Here is a 21,146-nt window from a genome sequence, read left to right on the forward strand (position 1 = left end):
ATGCAGAACGTTAGCTACGACAGTCCTGGTACAGGCAAACAGTGTAGCCAGCCCACAATAGACCAAGGCCAAAATAAGTAAGTCTACGTATGACAAATTAACAAACTCTCTGGCGAGATGGATTGCAGTGGTCTGTAAACTACTTTTGGCGGTACAGGATAAGGGGCTGGAAAAGGTGCTACAAATAGCGTCGCCTGACCCAGCTTGATAAAAATGCAATTAATTGCGATTAATTAATTACAAAGCCCCTAATTTTTTTTAATCGACTCCCATCACTAGCTACAATGCAATGTTCTGCTGGAAAACCTTAGGTACTGGCATTCACGTGGATGCCACCTGACACTCTCCACCCCCCCAAACATCGTTGCAGCACTCCCTGATGTCAGCAGTCCCCCCATAGAGCAAAACATCATGCCACATTAGAAAAACTGCTCAGGAATGTCCCGAGGAATGTGACAAACTGCTCAAGGTGTCTGTCTAGCCTTTAAATTCCCCAGATTGCAGTCTGATTGAGCATTTATGGGACGTGCTCTCAACACAACTCAAATTTATTTAGAAAGCACATCTGAAAACAACTCACGCTGACCAAAGTGTTGCGGTAAAAACAAGAGGCAACATAACTGTCAGGTACACAGCTCATACATTTCGAGACACAACGCTCACAGGCACGCATCAGAGAAAGCCACATCAGGGGGACTCAGGCGCAATGAATAAAATTTAAACGAGTCAATGGAGGGAGCAGATCTATTTGGGAGAGGGAGGCTGATCCACAGTTTGGGGGCAGACATGGCAAAGGTACGATCACCCCTAAGCTGAAGTCTGGAGCGTGGGACAGCCAGGAGCACCAGGTCAGCTGACCTGAGGGACCGGGGGGCAGAATAAGGGGTTAGGAGGTCTGTGATGTAGGATGGGGCCAGACCATTAAGGGCTTTGTGAACAGACAGGAGAGCCTTAAAATCAATTCTGAACTTTACAGGCAGCCAGTGGAGAGAGGCTAACACAGATGTAATATGGTCTCTCCTGCGGGTACTTGTGAGGGGTCTGGCAGCGGGGCTCTGAAACAGTTGGAGGCGGGACACGGGGGATGGACTAATACCGGTTTACAGAGAGTTACAGAGGTCCAACCAGGAGGAGATGAGAGCCAGGGTGACTATCTCCAGGTTTTTGAAGGAGAGAAACGGCCTGGCTTTAAAAAAAAAAAAACTGGCTCTACTACTGCAGTAATACATTTGTCAAAGTTAAAGGCAAAATCAAATATCACGGCAAGATTTTTGACGTGGGGTTAAACATAGTTGGAAAGGCTGCCGAACTTCTCAGAAATCAGGAGTCAGGGGAGCCAAAGAGGACAAAAGTCATCTGCTGTTGAGTCCAATCACTTGGATCAAATGGCCACTACACTCTCCATCCTGCTGCTCCACAATGTACCTCTGCATCATCCATTTTCCCTCCTCTCCATCACATATGAAAGTTTTTAAAGAGGTACTTGATCCGAACACTGGGACACATGCTGAATTAATAATGAAAATGGGGAGCACTTAAGTGCTAAAAATTCGTTTGATCCAATAACTGAAGTACACGCGCAGCATGGGGGAGTCGTGCAGCAGAAATGGATCTGTTGATCCGAGGCCCTCTGATGGAGCAGGAGGTGTTAGAGAATGACAGAGCTTCCCCCAGCTCAGGATTTATTTTACTTGACACACCAGAGGATTTACAGTTAGCGGGCTGATTGTTTTGACGGGTTACTTCCTCTCTGCAGTGTGCTGCCTAACTGTCTGATTAGTACCATATGTTTGCTTTGAGCCTCAGATACATGCAGGTTTTACCGTGGCTGTAAAGTCACTAGATCTGCATCCACGCAAAAACTGTATAAAGCACCAAAACAATGCTTTTTTGATACCAGACTTTCTGCAAAAGCTTTGTTAGAGAAGCCAAAGGACCAAACACAGGCAGCCATATGTGAGGTTTTCTTTAAAAACACTCTGAAATCAGCAAAGTTTTGACTTTAAATCAAGATATTTCTAAGGAAGACAAATCTGAATGAAATGCAATGTCAGCTCTCAGTACAGTTTTTGATTCTCGACAAGCACATTCCAGTCTGCACCATAAAATTTTACACTGAGGTTCACCATCGAACTCAGTGTTTATAAGGGCTGGGACCAGGACTGCAATTAACTTATTGATTTATCTGTGGATTCTTTTTTGTTTTGATTATCAGTCTATAAAAGAGGCAGAAAATTTACACTATTACAATTGCCTGAGGAGACGTCTTCAAATGTCAACAGTCCAAATTCCACAGACATTCAGTTTACACTGATATAAACAGAGAAAAACATCGAGGCCCCACAGTTTAGAGGGAACCACAAATTATCTAACATCTTTAAAGGCACAATTCACCCCCAAATCTACAATTCATATTTTTCTTCTTTCCTGTAGTGCTACATATCAGTCTAGATTGATAATCTAGATTCGGTAGAAAGAAAATAGTTCCTACATAAAACTGCTCACAACAAGGTCTGTGGATTACCCTGAGTTATCGGGTCATGATTTCTAGGAAAGAGACATTGGGCCTCATTCACTAATATGTGCGTGGAAATGTTCTTACTTTGTGCACAAAATAAGTGCGTACACAAAATCACCGTGGGATTCATGACACCTGCACACCGGCCAATTTTGTTCTCACCACCTTGCGTATGTGTGTGAATCAGAATCATTCTAAATTGACAGGCGTGTGCTCGCAATTTGTGATTAGCATACTACCACGCCCCCATTTCTCCATATAAGGAAACCGCTTGCCTAGAGTTGATTCATGAATGAAGGAAGCAGTTATGCGAGGAGAGGAATGCCAATGCTTACAGGAATGCCATGAGTCATTGCAAGATTGTGGAGGACACAGCATGCCAGGATGATCTTGCACACCTTCTCAGGGGTATAAAGTAGTTTGCCACCGGCTGTATCCGATCCAAACACATCCAACGGCCCTTAAGCACGCAAAAAGTGAGCTCTATGGCGCATGTGTGGGCATGTATGTTATTATAGCGCACCTCTTGAGGGGTTTCAGGGTTTGCGTATGGTGTCATCAGCCACGTTTTAAGGCCATATGCCCGGTCACCCAAACAATATAACATTTTAGCATTAACGGAATAGAGACTTACTAAAAATACTAACTAAAAACAATTGAAATAAAAGACTAGAACAAAAGATGCTCACCAACAAGCCATCCACTTCTCACAGCCCCTGCCTCCAAACGCATTCCCACTGTACTGTTTTGCAAAATAAATGAGTCGTGGTTGCCTCCTGGCCAGCGGGCCACAGCTTTAAGGATATGGCAATCGGCATTACAGATCATCTGTGCGCTGATGGAGTGATAGTTTTTTCTGTTCATGTTATTGTTAATATTTTAATTGTCACAATGATGAGGGTGAACGTGTATCAATTTCATGGTTATTTAATACAATTGGCCAATATATTAGTAAATTAATGATTTTAAAAAACGTTAATTAAATCTCTTTCTAATGAATGTGGTTTTATAGGCTCTGCATGTACTTAAAAGGTATGTTTGCATTTTCTAAGTCAGTTTGGCCTTCATCATTTGTGCGTACGCATAGTCTGAGGCAGTTCTAAATTTGTTCGCAGAATAAGAACAAATTCGGGTAAGAAAATATTGATGAATCCCGGATTTGTGCGTCAAACAATCGTACGCACAGTTTAAGCACAGATTTGTGTGTACGCACTGTTTGTGAATGAGGCCCATTGATGTTGAGTTTTTCAGATGCATTTTTTGGGGCGCTTTGAGCACCACAGGCTGAGTGTCACCTAGTGCCATTATACTGGAGAGAATCTCTACAACCGATATCTCCAACACTTGGCAACTCACACCAAAACTATCTAGACCGATAAACAGCAGTACAGGTAAGGAGAGAAATATTTATTGATTCTGGGGTGAATTGTCCCTTTCATAACTTCTTAAACAATAAATAGATGAACAAAATTGTTGATTTTCTGTCAGTTGACTCAATCGATTAATCGACCCATAGTTGCAGCAGTATATGTGACTGACTCAGACCGTGGATACACCTTAATCTAAATGTGATTAAGTGTGATTAGTCAGTTATATTGCTGTGCGTACACACTGTAAGACAGATCATTGATTTAGCTCTGGGGCTATTTGACTGAGAACTGGAATGTGTTTGTAAATGGGATTTGAGGCCAGTACGAGTTCTTTCTGCTGACTTTCATTCAGACCACAGCGGCGTGTTGGTCTGACACGGCTGGCCCCAGCTCCTCATCTCTCCGGGGAGGCTAGCTTTACTAGGGCTTACTGTTTTACTGGCCTCTGCCTCTGTGGAGAAAGCTTTCAAAGAGCAGGGAAAAATATCTGTAAGCCTCCACCTCTATTCATCAGCCCCTCTCCCACAGAATCTGCTGACTCCAGCCAATCAGATACCTTTCCTCCTCTCCTGGTCGTTACTTTCGCTGTTTGATGAGGTTTAACTATTCTAATGAGATGCAGGCGAGGCAGGAGAGAGGATAGATGACGGAGCGGGTGGGAAACAAATGAAGTGTAATAGAAAAATAAATGAAAAGCAGCTTCATGGCTGTTAACGTGTTTGCCAGCTGCTGGGATCTTGGCAAGAAATGGAGCATGTGTAAGTATTTGTCGGCTGATGATCTGGACAATATACAGTAACACTAATGGAAAGCTGTTACCATTTGTTTACAGGCTCTGATAACATCAACACTACTGAGCAACTAGATGACAAATCCAAAACACGGACTGTTGATCCTACTTAGGATGTAATGACTGAAGCGTGTGGACAACAAAATGTGTAAACACTGTGTTTAACAACAGATTTAGGTAAAAATAATAAATACATTAAAATGTAATCTGCTCTGTCCAGACACGTCTGTGTCAGACATTTCCATCCAAGCACACCTCCTTCCTAAATGTTCAAATAGTGCTGGCAGCGTAGAGCCAAGCAGACGATGGCACCAGCCAAGAAAAAGACAATGACTATGTCTTTTTCTTGGCTAACTAAAAAATGACAAAATTTTTACTGAGCTGTTTATATGGATAAATAAAAAAAAGAATACACCCTCCCTCTTTCATTTCTTCTTGGAGAAGTTGGCGCTGTGATAGTTTGGGCTGGCAGTAGCTCAGTCCATAGGGGCTTGGCTTGGGAACTGGAGGGTTGCCGGCTCACGTCCCCATCTGGACCTAGCTAGAAAGGTGCCAGTTCCCCTCCGGGGCACAGAACCCCAAACTGTGCGGGGCGCCTGTCCATTGGCAGCCCCCTCACTCTGACACCTCTCCATTTAATGCATGTATAGGTCCTGTTGGTGCATGTGTGTGTATTTCAGAACTACATATGAAAACAGAGTAAAAACATTGAATTTCCCCTCAGGGATTAAAAAAGTACATCTTCTTCTTCCATTTGTGCATATCTAAAAAAACTGTCTTTCATTATGTTTACATGTAGGTGTGTTTTTCCTCACAACCAGAAATGTGGGCTTCTCTTTTGGGCATGCATCTCTACACCAAGGCAGCACAGTGGTGCAGTGGTTAGCGTTGTCACTTCACAGCAAAAGGGTTCCTGGTTCAAACCAGGGGTGGGAGGCTCGAACCCCAAGGTGGAGGAGCCCTTCTGTGTGGAGTTTGCATATTCTCCCGTTGTCAGCTTGCGTGGGTTTCCTCCAGGTGCTCCAGCTTCCTCCCACAGTCCAAAGACATGCAGGTTAATTGGTGGCTCTAAATTGTCTGTAGGTGTGAATGTGAGTGTGAATGGCTGTCTGTCTCTATCATCTCATATCAACTTCAACTTTATTTTGTCCCTAGAGGACAATTAGTTGCACAGCAAGTAAAAACATACATTAAACAAAGACACGAGAGAACATATAAGAATATAAAGACTCAACAATCAGGCGGAGGAGAACAACAACCATCAATATCAACACCATGATCGCTCATCACATGATCATAACAAGAGTAACAACCAGCCAAAAGAGTAGCATCAGTACTAAGTTTGACTCCTCCACTGCCCTGCATTCAAAATATCGCTCGAGGGACCTGAATGGAATCAATCAAAATCGTGGCAGACTTTATCGTATCGTTGTCTGTAAATCAATAAGTCGTAGTGTGATGAAACTTGTGACTGACACCCTGAATCCCTATTTCACCGCTATACACATCACCTTAAAGGTTCAGTGTATAGGATTCAGGGGTAATAAGTATGTTTTCTTCAGTGTAAAATCACCTGCAAACAAGAATCATTGTGTTTTCGTTACCTTAGAATGAGCCCAGAACGGATAAACCAAACACTGGCTTGCATGGTTTTGCATTTTCACATCAGCTACCATCGTTAGAAGCCCCTCTGCGATGAGCACATTTTTTTTTAACATAAAACTGTTTTTTTCAGTGTTTTTACTGGTTTATATCACTGGGTCCATTTGTTTTGGAGAGGAAGAGACCTCTGCGGAGAATTTGGCACCCGCTTAAAACCTCCTAAACGTCTGGATCAGAACTAAGGTGAGTATACGTAGGAGGTGCTGGGTGAGTGGCCTGTCTGCAACATGTCAAACTGTAGATTTGTAATGTGTTTTTACTGGTATAAATCACCTCGTCCATTTGTTTTGGAGAGGAAGAGACCTCTGTGGATAATTCAGCTCCAAGTAAAAGCCCCCTGATCAAAGAACACTGACCTGGGAGAAGTTGGAATCTACAGTCCTCACTGAAAGACGCCACTAAATCTCCCTAAATCTCACACACTGTTCCTTTAATGTGGGTTAAGAGGACATGGTCAGTACCTTCTCGTCATACACGATGCCTGGTCGGATCTCAGGAGCCTGGTAACCCGGCGTGCCCTCGACCCCCAGTGCCCCCTCATGGAAGGTTTGTCGAGAAATGCCGTAGTCAGACAGTTTAATGTTGACTGGATCCCGCAACTGGAAGAAGACACATGGATGAGTGAATGAGTCAGATGACAGAAACAACAAGATTAATAATTCGATTCAAGTGTCTACTGACAGCACTTTGGATGCTTGTCTTGATAAAGTTCAGAGGACTGTGAGAACAGCAGGGACGACAAATGAAATAAGTTCAGGACTTTACTGTTTTACTGCTGATTTCATAAATACGTTGGAATATTGTCAATAAACCCAAACAAGAAAATATGTCTTTCTCATAGTAATCCATAAACTGACCTCCAGAGACCACACCAAGATGTTGTCAGATTTGAGGTCACAGAAGATGATGCTCTTCCTGTGAAGGTACGCCAGTCCTGCTGCAATCTGATAGGCTACTTTGAAGGTTAGCATGTGACCGAGGGGCATGTACTTGGAGCCTGCAACGAGAAAACACAACCTCATGTTTTACTGACACAGAAACAGGCTTCAGGTGGGAGATGACAGGATGCAGATGTCTCTACATGCCTTTGCCTTTCTGCTTCTCCTCCAGCACAGTGTTGAGGCTGCCAAGCGGCGCTAACTGCAGGGCAAAGCAGAGCGGGTGGATGCTGATGCCCACCAGAGACACAATGCAGGGATGCTGCAGAGAGTGCAACATACTGGCCTCCTGGCGAAATTCAGAGAAGCTCCGACAGGCGTCTGCAGACTGTAGGTGTTTCACCATGGTGTCTGAGGAGAGACAGAGCGGAACAAGAGGGAGCAGCAAAGCTTGTAAAAGTTATACTTTGAAATGTGAAACACAGAGAATAGATTTGTGCCAGAACGAATGCTACAGGAGCTCATAGTGCCTCATTTTTATATTTGTATCATACTGAAAATTCCAACTGCAAGTCTACAAGCTTTACTCCATCTGTGTCCTCCATTTGCTGCCGATAAGCATGGTGGTCCATGTGTGTCTTTGCAATTATAAGGTGAGAAATATGTGACAAAATAATCTCGCCCAAAAGGTCCGCTTGTTTGCATTTTTGAAACGTTTCACCACATCTGAAGGTCTTTACAGGATTCCATTCACATAAGAAGAGACACAAGGGTTACTGCATATAACATTCCTATTAACACTAAGGCCATATAGTGTTTGAGACAGTTCCATTAGCTGATGAAGACCATGTGATGCACTTCAGGCTGCTCTCATTCACTGCTCGTAGTTATACCTACAAAATGAATGCATCTTAATTTGTATGTAACCCACAAAATCATGAGCCAGCAGGCTGTGAGCAACTGACCAAACAGAGCAGGTGTGAAAGCACCCTTAGTGTTTGGTTTGGTTCAATCAAACTGAAGTTCATTTGTCCCCTCAGTGTGGTTCGTATGGGCAGGTGTGAACACAGCAATCACACTCAGGTGTGCATCAAAACAACCGGACCGAGACCTTCTTGAAGAGGTGGTCTCAGTCCGGTTACAAAGGAACTCTGGTGCGGTTGGTTTGTGGTGAGAAGGTGTTGCGACCTGGATGTGAACCAACTGCAGTCACATGACACATTGTTTGGGTTAAACATGAGCATGTTACAGTCCTGGAGGATTATTAATGTGCACCTCCTCCTGTACTGCCTTAATATGCACATTCAGCACATCCAATGCATCAAAACATTGTTTTCTAGTTGGAGCCGCGCCTCGTTTTCAAACTGTATGGTTTGACTAAAATGAACAATGACAGCAATATAGTCCACGATGAGCAGCGCTAAAATCAACCTGCGTAGTTTTCCCTCCATTGTGACATTAGAAAGTGTCACATTTATCTTGCAAGTGGACTCTTCTTCAACGTTTGCTTTACTTCCTGGATTTTTCCCACATGGAAATTCTGACCAATCAAGACCTGCTTTCTCACACAAGGCATTTGATCTGGTCCTCTTGTAAATGCTGCTGTGAGAACACGAACCAACTCTAGGCAATTATGCAACTTTGGAACAACATGAGTCCCTGATTCAGACCAAAGCAGGTGAACTCTGCCTCTGTAGGCACCCTTATGTGGTGCAGGCTCTAATCTGTCATATGACAGGAGCAAAGGAGGACTTCAGGTCACGTAATATAAAGAGTGACAAAATCCGCAGAGAGATGTGGACTGGGTGGTGGACAGGACTCTGACCTGAGGGGACCGGAGTTTGTGTATCATGTGAAACCAAAAGTCAAAGTTATGTTTTGTAATATACTTAATGTGACGTTATGTTATGTACTTTGGCACTTTATATTAACTATGAAACACGATGACACCCAACCATGATTCTTTTCCTAAAGCTGGGCGTACACCGTACGATTATTATTTCTGACCCGATTTTTGAGCCGCACGACCCAGTTTAGAGTTGTGTTTGAGATATTGTATTTATGAGAATGAGATGGATACAAGGTCACAGTCACCTTGACCTTTAACCCTTGACCGTTGAACACCAAAATCTAATCAGTTCATCCTCAAATCCAAGTCAACCTTTGTGCCAAATTTGAAGACATTCCCTCAAGATGTTTTAAAGATATCAAGAATGAGAAAGACAACGTCAAAAAAAAAACAAAAAAAAAAACTGAGCAGTTTATTGTTGTGCCAAATTTGAAGAAACTCCCTTGAAGCATTCCTGAGATATCATGTTTAATAGGATGGGACTGACGTACTTACAGATGGACAGATGGACAGATGGATGCCCTGAAAACATAAAGCCTCTGGCCACAGCTATTGACAGAGCTGAGGCATAAAGACTTCTTACTGCCTCAGGGCTTTCAAAAGAGTCTTTATTGAAAATTGTCAATAGCCAGAATGGTCCGCAGGGGCTGATGGACTCTTTTATTGTCTATTTTACACGAACAGTGAGAGCACTCAGTTGTACGGACAAACAACATTTTTTAAATGAGCTCAAATCATTCAGTGTACACCCTGCTTAACCCTGACCTAACCGGTACGAGCACTAATTTGTAAAGATATAGCATTTCACTGCATAAAACAATGAAACGTTGTGTAAAGTGTGTGAATGTTAAAATAATTTGGTCAGACAGTGAGGGTGGAAAATTCACGGATTCGGAACGTTTATTATCAGCAGGCAGCGTACAAAACATTCAGCTGCTCACTTTTAGAAAGTGTTCCCTGGTTAAAATGACAAACTTCACCATCAGCTTTTATCATATCAGCTGTCACTGGGATAATGTTAACTCAGTGAGTAACTTGAAAACAGGCCAAAATTAAACTTCCAACAGAGTGATGCGTCGTCTCACAGGTGGATTGTGTCACTTTATTTTTAGGAGCCACTTTCTCAGTCTTTCCTTTGTGTCATATCAACAATCAGAGCCTGAAAACTTGATGAGGACATCCTGAGTAAATATTATTAGTACAGGCTGTATTAAAAGATGTCGTGGTTTTTTAATACTGGCTTTTGTGTGAATGCTTCCTCGTGAGCTTTATCAAGTCAGAAATCCTTGATTGCATTTAGCAGAGACACCAGATGTCCATTAGCAGCTTTTCAAAACATCAGCTTTAAAAGCCCCGTTAAACAATTTCATTAATAAGTAGAAGATTAGGCCTCCGTACCTGTGTCACTGCTGATGGTCTGCTGTCGACACTTCTTAAAGTGAAAGCGCTTGATGGCCACTGGCTGCTCACGGTATCGAGCTCGGTAGATGATGGTCCCGCTGCCCCCCTGGCCGAGGATGTTATTCTCCTCCTCAGAGTACTCCAGCTGGGCCCTCTCCAAAAACAGCCTAACACACAGACAAGAAAAGACACAAAGCGATGATTAGTCAGGTTGGAAACAAACCTCCAGGTTTGCCAAACTCAATTAGAAGAGAAAACAAAGTGAACAGTAAAATAATTACCCTGAGGTGTCAGTGTGAGCGCCCATCTCACTTTATAGGCCTATTTTCTGCTTCAGCTCTGATAACTAACTGTACTTAGTCTGCAGTGTTTTGCAGTTTTCTTGTGCAGTGAGGGAATACTAGAAACATTCCAGATGGGCTCACTTTCAGTTTGATCCCAGGTTAAAACTTTTATGTTCTCCACAGCCTTTGACTGAACCTCATGTCCTGCACTTGACCTTGATCTGTGTTACTGTGTTTTCTATCCAGTGATCTATTTTCATTCGCTTATCTGGGGCCAAGTCGTGGGGACAGCAGGCCAAGCAAAGCACCCCAGATATCCCTCTCCCCAGCAACACTTTCCAGCTCCTCCTAGGGAACCCCCCAGGAGATATGTAATCTCTCCAGCGTGTTCTGGGTCTACCCCAGGGCCTCCTATCAGTCAGACACTTCCAGAGCACCTCTAACGGGAGTGCCCCTCCCGACCCCTTTCTACACGAAGTAGCAGCAGCTCTACTCCGAGCTCCCTCCAGATGTTCAAGTTCCTTGCCCTGTCTGTCAGGCTGAGCCAGACACCCCACAAATGAAACTAATTTCAGCCGCTTGTATCTGCAATCTTATTCTTTCGGTCACTACCCAGAGCTCATGACAGTAGATGAACCACATGGATTGAAAGCTTCACCTTCTGGCTCAGCTGCATCACTGCAGATGCCTCGCCAAATGGCCTATCCATCTCACGCTCCATTCTACTCTCACTTGTGGACATGACCCCGAGACATCTGAACTCCCACGCTTGGGGCAGTCACTCTCTCCCATCCCAGAAGGGGCAATCCACTGTTTTCCGGCAGAGAACCATGACCTCAGATTTGGAGGCGCTGATCGTCATCCCAACCACTTCACACTCAGTTGCAAACCCTCCCTGTGCATGCTGAAGATTACGATGTAATGAAGCCAACAGAATCACATCATCTGCAAAAAGCAGAGACGCAATTCTGAGGTCTCCAAAGATCCTGTCCATGAATATCACAAACAGGATCAGCAACAAAGGACAACCCTGGTGGAGGCCAACAACCACTGAGAACATGTTTGACTTTATGCCGAGTATACAGACGCAGCTCCTTCTTTGGTCATACAGGGACCAGATTGCTCACAGCAGCGACCCTGGTACCCTGTAAACCTGCAGTACCTCCCCGCAAGACTCCCTAAGGGATGCGGTCATAAGCCTTCTCCAAGTCCACCAAGCACATGTAGACTAGATGGGCAAACTCCCATGACCCTTCCAGCAGCCTGGCAAAGGTAAAGAGTTGGTCCACTGTTCCAAGACCAGGACAGAAGCTGTATTGCTCCTCCTGAATCCGAGGTTCAACAATTGGTCAGAGCCTACTTTCCAGCACCCTGGAATCAACTTTCCCAGGAAGGCTGAGCAGTGTGATACCCCGATAATTGGAGCACGCCCTCTGGTCCCTTTTTTCTGTGATTTTATCTTTTATTTTCTTTAATAGAAGGTTTCTATTGTTTGATTGTCTTTTCGTGATCACACACATGCGCTTTCATAAAAATCCAGATAGAACATCAAACAATATGCATAAATCTCCCTTTAAGAAAGACATCTGGGAAAACAATGACTATGTGAAATCCTCTGGTAAAGGTTGGACTAAAATGAATTAATAATGGCGACAAAACAACTGTATTGACAGTATTAACATCAGTATTAGTTTAAAACTAAGCTGGACAAATCCTCACGCTCATTCTGTTGAGGACATTTGTCAACACATGCACCACAAAGACTCAGAATACCACAGCTCCTAACTTCAACCAGCATGTTGTCTTTTGGTCACATCTGAGAAACAAAACCTCTCTTCCACCATCTTCCCTGCAGGCTGTCAACAGAGCTGCAGCCCATAGACCAGACTGGCACAACAGTGTACTGTGCAAAACATCAAGCCTGCACTTTCCTGGGCGAAGGAAAACTGAAAATTGTAAAGATGTCGATGCAATTTGACAGCGTTTGTCACTGAACCTGAGTGTTCCTGATACCTTAATAAAAGAGGGCTAGTAGCCGTCCTGTCCTGTCAGTGTTCCCCCATCTAATTGGATCAACGACCCCACACAGTGGCTGGATATTGCCCATCAGGAGATCGATATGTGTGTGATTGGATCACCAGGTATCATAAGGCTAATCCCTAGTTCATTTTACAGGATTTTAGCCCTTATTTTCCGCACACCAACACTTTTTGGAGCCTGAGATCAGAGGCAAGTCGGCACTCAAGCGCTTTACACTTATACACTGCATGCTCTCATCTATGCAACATTAATCGTCTGCGCCCGTCATTTACACCTCACAGCGCCCCTATCCTCAATCACCCTGGTTACATCCCGTATTGATTATTGCAATTCTGTCGTCTTTGGTCTCCCTCTCTTGTGTCTTCATAAACTCCAGTTGTTCCAGAATTCAGCCGCCCATGTCATTACCAGAATCCCCTCCATAGATCATATATCACTCCTTCTCCTACAGCTTCACTGGCTTCCTGTTAAATATTGCATCGATTTCAAGATTCTGCTTCTCACCTTTACGGCCCTTAACCACCTCTGGAACTGTCTCCCCCACGACATTTGCAGTATTGACTCCCTTTCCACTTTCAAATCCAGTCTGAAAACACACCTTTTCAAGCTGGCATATTCGGTCTGATTTAATGGAGACACACATAATCAAGACATACACTAAAGATGACGTTATGATGATGATTCTATACGTAATTTTCATAATAATGATTTTTAAAAAGAACCTGAGTCCTGTAACGTGTCCTTGAGTGCTTTGACAGGCACCTTTTAATAAAATGCATTATCATTATTACATGTGAACTGTTCACCGATGCATCGCAGACACTCCCCAGATATCCAGCATGCTGAACATCTGGACCAGATGGGGACTTTGTTGGCGTGCTACAGCCAATAAGAGCACAAGACACAGGTTAAGGACAGAAACCGTGCTACAGTGCTTTCCAAGGTGTGTGTGTGTGTGAGAGAAGGAGACAGACAGTAATAAAGAGAGGGAAAGAGTAGGTGAAAGGTGGACTATTATATGCAATGCTTTTTTAAGTTATTAGCCTGATAACTTACTCTACTTTGTCCCTTTTGATTTTAATATTTTCTGGTAAGCACCTGCCAAACCTCGGGTTATAGTTCAATCACATCACCATCACATGACGTACTGATCAGGGATTCCTCCTGTTGAAAAATCTTGTAGTGTGTGATGCCATGTCACCACATCAACTTCAAGAGCCTCACTTACAAGACAGCATGTTGAGTAGTGTGAACAATACAGCGATCTGATCACTTTATAAAGTTATATAGTGTGAATTTAGCTCAAGTGTTGTCGGTAAATGACCAACCTGCTGATACCTAACCTATCTAGGCTGAGACATAGTTGGAGACAGTCTGATGCGGCTACACTGTGTGGCTGTGAAGTTCCTGCAACAGCCTCCCACTCAACGTGCTCTCTATCAGTTGTTACTGACAGTGAATATTCACTAATTTATGTGCCTCAAAGTTCAGAGTGAAGGTCTCAGTTTTTAACACAGATGTTCTCTTTCTTTCACGTTCCCGTTATGTGACAGCGCCGTTCTTTCCCCAAAAGGGGGCGCGGCATTAGTGATTGGCTCTCGATGAAGCAATGCCATCTAGTCCATCCCATCATCCTATGCTCACTGTCCTTTGATGTGCTGCTTCGACCACACTGACAACATAAACCAATCAAGATGGTGACTTGAATGAGCTCCAGCCCTCCAGTCTGAATGGTGACAGTTTAATGTTAACTCAGGAAATGGTTTCCTGAAAGGCCAAACAACCGAGGGAACATTACAGCAGCACTCTGAGCTGACATTTGCTTCTAATTACTGAATCTTTTCAGTTGTCTGAAACATCCAATGATCCAGAGCAGGGAGCTCCCGAGCTCATCTTCAGCACCGTAATGAGATGATCTGTATCTTTGTCTCCATCAGCAGACGGAGTTTGCTCAGTTATCACAGAGATTAATGCGTTGTTGATTCATTTGTCAATTGTCTAATAAACAGATTATGAGTTGTAATAATAACTATTTCATTCGACATTCAACAAGGTTCCTGTCAACAGTTTGACCATTGTTTTAAATCTGTGTTTTAAATCAGTAAGTAATGTCTTTTTAACAGCCCTTCCAGGATGTTGCAATCGCAACAAATGACGTAAATTCAACCAATCCCTATGAATTCTGCACAACCTTGCAATTTTGTCCAATCACCGCAACGTTTACACAAATTTGACTAATTCTAATAGTTCCCTGCGAGTGTCACCAATCATAGCAGTCCCCGGTCACAAAGTCACCAAACTCACGTCCTTGTTTCTGGTTGTGAAGATGCAGAAATGTGCGACACAAATGTCTCACAAACAACAAAAATTACTGCTAAAGAGTGTACAAGGTGACTCCCTGATGTTCTGCACAAAAGTGAGGGTAAACTGTTTTGCTTTGTGTGCATTGTTGTGGTGGAACACAAATGACACTGATTGATAAACAGTTTGTACCGCAAAACAAAAACCAGAGGATGACTAAAACACGTTGACAACAGACAAGATAAATCACCATGACAGAGGCTGCTGCATTTAGATCAACTGCACATGCTGAAAGAAACAAGTTGAGTTAGATTAAATATGCAGGATAGTGGTAATATGAGTATGGTATAAATCACAAACTCAAAACAGTGCTGTTTTATTCCCACTAAAACAACTTTTTTTGTTTTCAATTTCCACTCACTCCCAACATGCACTGCATTCTTTTGGAGAAGTTGCAGTGAAATGAAGCATTGTCAGTCACAACAATCCAAATTAAAGCCCATGAAATTCCGACAGGACTGATTTAACTGCATGTAATCCTAGTAATACTATTTATGCACATTTCCATAGTAAACACATGTGATTATTCAAACATCTCCCTCTGGTAGAGTTGCAGTGGTATGAGATTTTCACAATACAATACCCGTCTCAGAAAATATCGCAGTTTCACGGTATCACAGTAATTAAGAAATTATCTTCTTATCAGTAAGACTGACCCTTAAAGGAATGAAAACAGACGTGTTATTGTTGGTTGAACAAATGTTTCATTACTATAACTGAACCCTGAAACCATTTTGTTAATGGAAGTACATGTAAAAAGTCTACCCTAGAAAATAACTAAAATAAAGAAGAGATTAAACATCCAGTTGCATTTTTTTCCCAATATCACAGATAAGCAAATGCACACAGTATGATGACTTTCAAATTATATATCACAGTATACCTTGACACCGGTATATTCCTGCAACCCTACCCTCTAGTCATGGTAGAAGCATGATAATACACTCTGAGGGGTCCCAATATTTAGAAATAAATAAACTGAAAGCAGAGTGATATGTTGTGGAGATCTTGTCCAACATTGTCTTGTATCACATCTAAGTTTCGGTGGTATCAAGGTATTACAGTATATCAGGGTACTTAGAAATCCTGAGGGTATAATTTAACAAAGATGCGTCACTTTCTATTAAACTGATATGGAGATGCTGTATTGTGGCGATGTAGTACACAGCACACGCCACCAGAGGTCAGAAGTCTCTACCGGTGGCACAGACAGCTAAGCTCAGGAAGATGCCGACTGTGAGAGGTGGGGATAACGTTACAGGATTGGTACAAAGCTGGCCAGCAACGGCAAAGAGAGGCAGCGAGCAAAACAGCATATTGTCACATCTAACTTTGTGGATTCAGGGTTTATTTTGACCAAACCAGAGCTGGTGATTGTTGGAACATTAGAAAGACTAAGCAAGATGGTTTTGGTGAATTTTATTTGGTTTCTATTGAGTTTAAATGAAGTGTGTTTTACCATGAATTTAAAGGCATTTGAGTCTCAGTTTGATAAGACAGAAACTTAAATTTAGAAGTGTATGACTCTGTTTTCCTGTTTCAGAAGGAGAGCAGGTGTCCAGATTTTTTTCCTTTTTGACATTTAAGCTCAGGGAGCTAACAAAACATACCTTTACATTATTACACAAATATCTTCATATACTGTATACCCTGGTGAAATGTCAGGAAGGTATAAAGGTATGCCAAACAGATAATGCCCAAGCCTAATCATATCTTAGTGTCACATGCTCACCCCCAGTTTTGAGCTCCATATGGGAGGTGGACAACCCAGACTGTCGGCTGTAACATTTTAATAAAAGGCCAATACTGGCCAAAGCCTTGCCCCACCCTAATGTGTGCACACTTAAGCCTGCATCCAGCTGTTACAGCTGATGATGTTAGCTGGTGGCATTCATGTTTATACCAACATCCATTCTCCATTCTTTAAGAGCTCGAGCACAATTGTACTAATATTTGGAGTGGCTGTTTAAATGTTGCAGCAAACATTTCCATGGGTCTGTGCTGTTTTATAGAGATATCCTTGCGCAACTCTCTGCCCACACAGACACACACACACACACACACACATACACACACATAAACACAGTGTGTAGGACACAGAGACGTATATGAATATTTATTCTAATAGTTGACAGAGTGGCGGTTACCCTTGAGCCCTGATAATACATCAACACTCGCTGTCACTGGCGACAAATCAGCTGGAACTCATTATAGAGCCAAAGCCCTGGAGAGCAGCTGACTGTCACTCTGTGTGTGTGTGTGTGTGTGTGTGTGTGTGTGTGTGTGTGTGGTAATTACTTGGCATGTGCTGTGTGAATCACCCAGCTCCAGTGGAAGGACTGCCTCACTCTGAAGTCCAGTGAGTAGCTGTGAAAATCCTCCACAGACTGGAGACATGAGCGTCACATCTGCCATCAAAGGAAAATACTAAAACACATTTCCTCCTCTTTCTAAAATAAATCCCTGATGGTCTGAGCGAGTGCTGCAGGGAGTCTGTGGAAGATATATCTAATTCAAGACATATTTTATATAATAATCAGTTTTGGGGTCTTACTCAAAGCAGCTCCTCACACTACTTGTTACGTTACTGAGATGCACTGCCACGTAATTGCAAGTAAACAATAAAATAACGTTAAACCTTACACAAAACAAGGATCAGGAGAATCAAGACAGCACTGCTGTAGGCTACGACTGCCTCAAATTGAAATTATATCGATCAACACGTTTAAAAGTCATCTGAACTACATTTAACAAAACAAACGCTCACTCCAGTTGCTCACTCACCAAACCACAGATTTATAGCTGACTAGTCCATCTTATTTCATGTATTCATCACTAAAGCAGTGGTTATACCTCTTGATGTAAAGATCCTCAAATCATTGTTAAGATGAAAACACCAGCACCGCGCACATCAAGTGCTGCCCCTTGCACACACTGGATGCATCTCGCTGCAGCTCGTCAATAGACAACCACACAAAGTTATTACAACCTTTACTGAAAGATCTGTACTTCCTCCTCCTGTGCATCAGCTTAAAATCATGTGTGGAGAGCCCCTCATTAAAGTTGATTTCCCACCTGAAGAGCCGATCTCCAGAGCTGTGACTCACCAGCCAATATCTTTTTGGCCATTGTCTTTATAATGACGGGACTGGGGGTCGTTTAGCTCAGGATATTTCTTAACCTCTACAACTCTCTCCTCATCCATTCTTCGTGACACACAAGACACAGCAACAGCTACAGAGTTCTCATTATGCATCAGTGGTGAGGAGAGGAGTCGAGCTGCCACAGGAGCAGAGAAAGAGCTGCTATGGAAGCTAGTATGTACAAGCAGAGAGCAAGAGGGGGGAAATGCATTCATGTCCAGGGATGGTGAGGCCGGAAGTAGGAGAGTGGCATAAAGTGTTGCGGGGCGTTCAGGAGCGCCGACATGTGTCTAGCTGCTGCCAGTGTGGGATTGTACCCTGAAAATAATAGGGGCGTATTTTCTGACACGTGACATTCGCAGCAAGTGTGTTTGGCCTTTAAACAAACCGCTCCTCCTCAGAGTCAGCACAGACTGCCAAGACTAAAGAGCCTCTTTACTGGTGCACTGGTGGATGGTGTCGCTGATTTGATGAATTTTTTTCTATCTGTCCGGTATGCAAATAACCGAGAACCTATGTAACACACTTAATGGCGCAATTGTTTGATTAGTTAGGGCAATGTGATTACAGGATTTAGAACAGTAGCACTTTACATTAGGGCTGCAACTAACGATTATTTTCATTGTCGACTAATCTGTTGATTATTTCTTCGATTAGTCGACATTGAAAAATGTCAGTCTGTCTCTCCCAATCCCCAAAATTATGTCACCTAATGTCTTGTTTCGTACTCATGCTAAAGGGTTTTAGTTCACCATCATGGGAGAGTGTGTAAAGCTGCCAATATCTGAACGTAAGAAGCTGCAATAAGAGTATTTTGGGGCACTTTTGTAGTACTTTTCTATGAAAAATGACTCAAACCGATTAGTCGACTACTAAAATAGTCACTAGCCATGTTTCCATCAGCCTGTTAAGATGCGCATCTAGAAGTATTGCATCGGAAAATAATTATGATGGAAACACCAAAATTCGAATTAAAATCCCCTGATTCGCTCGCTTTAGCCGGGTTTTGGTTGATTCAAAAAAATGTTGATTCGCAAAACGGGGGATGAAAACAGTTATGTTCGAATTAAGTCTGACGTAGTGCACCTCTCTCCATGGTAATATCCACACTCCGGGTCGGGAAGGCGGTAATGCATTTACAAGCTGGTTGCCAACCACCAGAAAATGTAGAAGAAGAAGAATGCGAGACTTGTTTTGTTTCCGGTTCTGCGGAAAACTTGCGCGAGTTCGTAGTTTTCACCAAAGTCCGTACATTTAATGGAAACACACATGATTCGTATTTCTTTTAATGCACATTTCCCAATGATTCAAATCACTTTTGGATGGAAACACAGCTACTGATTATTTTAATAGTTGATTAGTCATCGATTAGTGAACTAATCGTTGCAGCCCTACTTCACATTAATGGGTTACTGACAAATGTAACGTGATCATAGTAACTATTTGCACCCAACAGTGATAATAACAATTCTTTATACTTATACAATACTATTGTTTTTCTCATGTCAGAATAATCAAAAGGCAATCAGTGTGTATCCAACATTATTTTTCAAGACAAAGTCCAACAGTCCTGGATTCCAAAAAGATTAACATTAGATCTAAAGACTTCAAAAAACTAAGCAAAGAGTATCATTTTAAGAACTCCGTTACGAAGTCACTTTGAACATAACATTAGAAATAAAACAGACTTTGATGATCCAATACTGAGAATATTTATCGATGACTACATGAATGTTTTAAAAAAGGATGCTATCTCTTCACTCCCCGCACTACTGAATATATTTTAAAAATGGGAGAGAGAAGGAAGCTTTTCAATATCAAATGAGGACTGGCTGGATGTGTGCACATTTCAGTGGAAATGCAGTAACTCGGCTGTGTGGCGTGAGTTCAGGTGGAAATGTTTTATTCTGTTTTTTTTAATCACATCAAAGCAGAAAGCACATTTTGCTGGAGTGGACGCTGAATGTTGGAGACAGTGTGGGTTTTAGGAAGCCAATCTCTGGCATGTATTCCGGGAGTGTCCAGTGATGAGGCCTTTCTGGACGGAATTTCATAAAGCACTAAAAATGATGCTTCACACTGATCTGCTCTGCAATTTTCTACATTATTTTTAGGACGCGCTGATTATATGGCAAAGTGTTCTGACAAATATGTGTTCGGTATTTTGATATCCGCATGCAAGAAAGCTCTCACAAGGTGCTGGCGGCTTCCCGAGCTCTGAGCAGGGCTACAACAGCAGTGAAATAAAAGTCTCAAACTGGAGCCACAGTACTGCTGCACACTCAGAGGAGATTTGACTATTGACTATTGAAGTCCTGAAGCCTAGAGAGATGCTCTGGGTCACAGTCATGTTTATAAAGTATGAACTGATACTCGGCCTGTGTGTACAGCTGTATCGATGAAAAAACAGACGCTGTTCTGTCAGATGAGTGTGTCTGAAACGTGTCTGTTATAATAACTGGAGCCTGGCCGGTATCAGTGTGTAAAATGAAATGGTGCATGAAATGGTGAGAGAGGTTACCGTGCAGGGAAGTCAGTCATGAAGAGTTCTGGGACCAGCTCCTGGAGGCTGACCGGCTGCTCAGGGTGTAGAGGACAGATGATGTACTCCTTCTCCACTGCAGCCAGCACACAGTCCTCCATGTTAAAGTAATGAACCCCTTCTCTTCCTCCCCGGTCATCTGCTCCACGTGCTTCTGTCTGTTCGACGTGGCCGGACTGCTTCTGTTGGCCCAGTGAGGAGCAGAGGGGACAGGGTGCGTACTGCTCTATGAGGAGACTCCCATCACTCTCACTGGCTGTCAAGGCTACAAGAGAGGACAGAGAGACATGAGACATGATCATCTGTTC

General features: G+C 42.9%; 1 protein-coding gene across 3 annotated transcripts in view; it reads right to left on the minus strand.

Moving 5' to 3' along the window:
- The window catches only part of lrrk1 (leucine-rich repeat kinase 1), a 127,013-nt gene that overhangs the window by 35,375 nt on the left and 70,492 nt on the right, over positions 1-21,146 (minus strand). For all 3 annotated transcript variants that reach the window (XM_033625577.2, XM_033625571.2, XM_033625584.2), the window contains 5 exons: positions 20,818-21,103; positions 10,466-10,635; positions 7,426-7,629; positions 7,198-7,337; positions 6,802-6,939 (listed from right to left, as the gene is read on the minus strand). In XM_033625577.2, coding sequence (XP_033481468.2) covers positions 6,802-6,939; positions 7,198-7,337; positions 7,426-7,629; positions 10,466-10,635; positions 20,818-21,103 — 938 coding nt within the window. The remainder of the gene's footprint in view (positions 1-6,801; positions 6,940-7,197; positions 7,338-7,425; positions 7,630-10,465; positions 10,636-20,817; positions 21,104-21,146) is intronic.

This window comes from Epinephelus lanceolatus, chromosome 2, assembly GCF_041903045.1.
Source record: "Epinephelus lanceolatus isolate andai-2023 chromosome 2, ASM4190304v1, whole genome shotgun sequence".
Lineage (NCBI taxonomy): Eukaryota > Metazoa > Chordata > Actinopteri > Perciformes > Serranidae > Epinephelus > Epinephelus lanceolatus.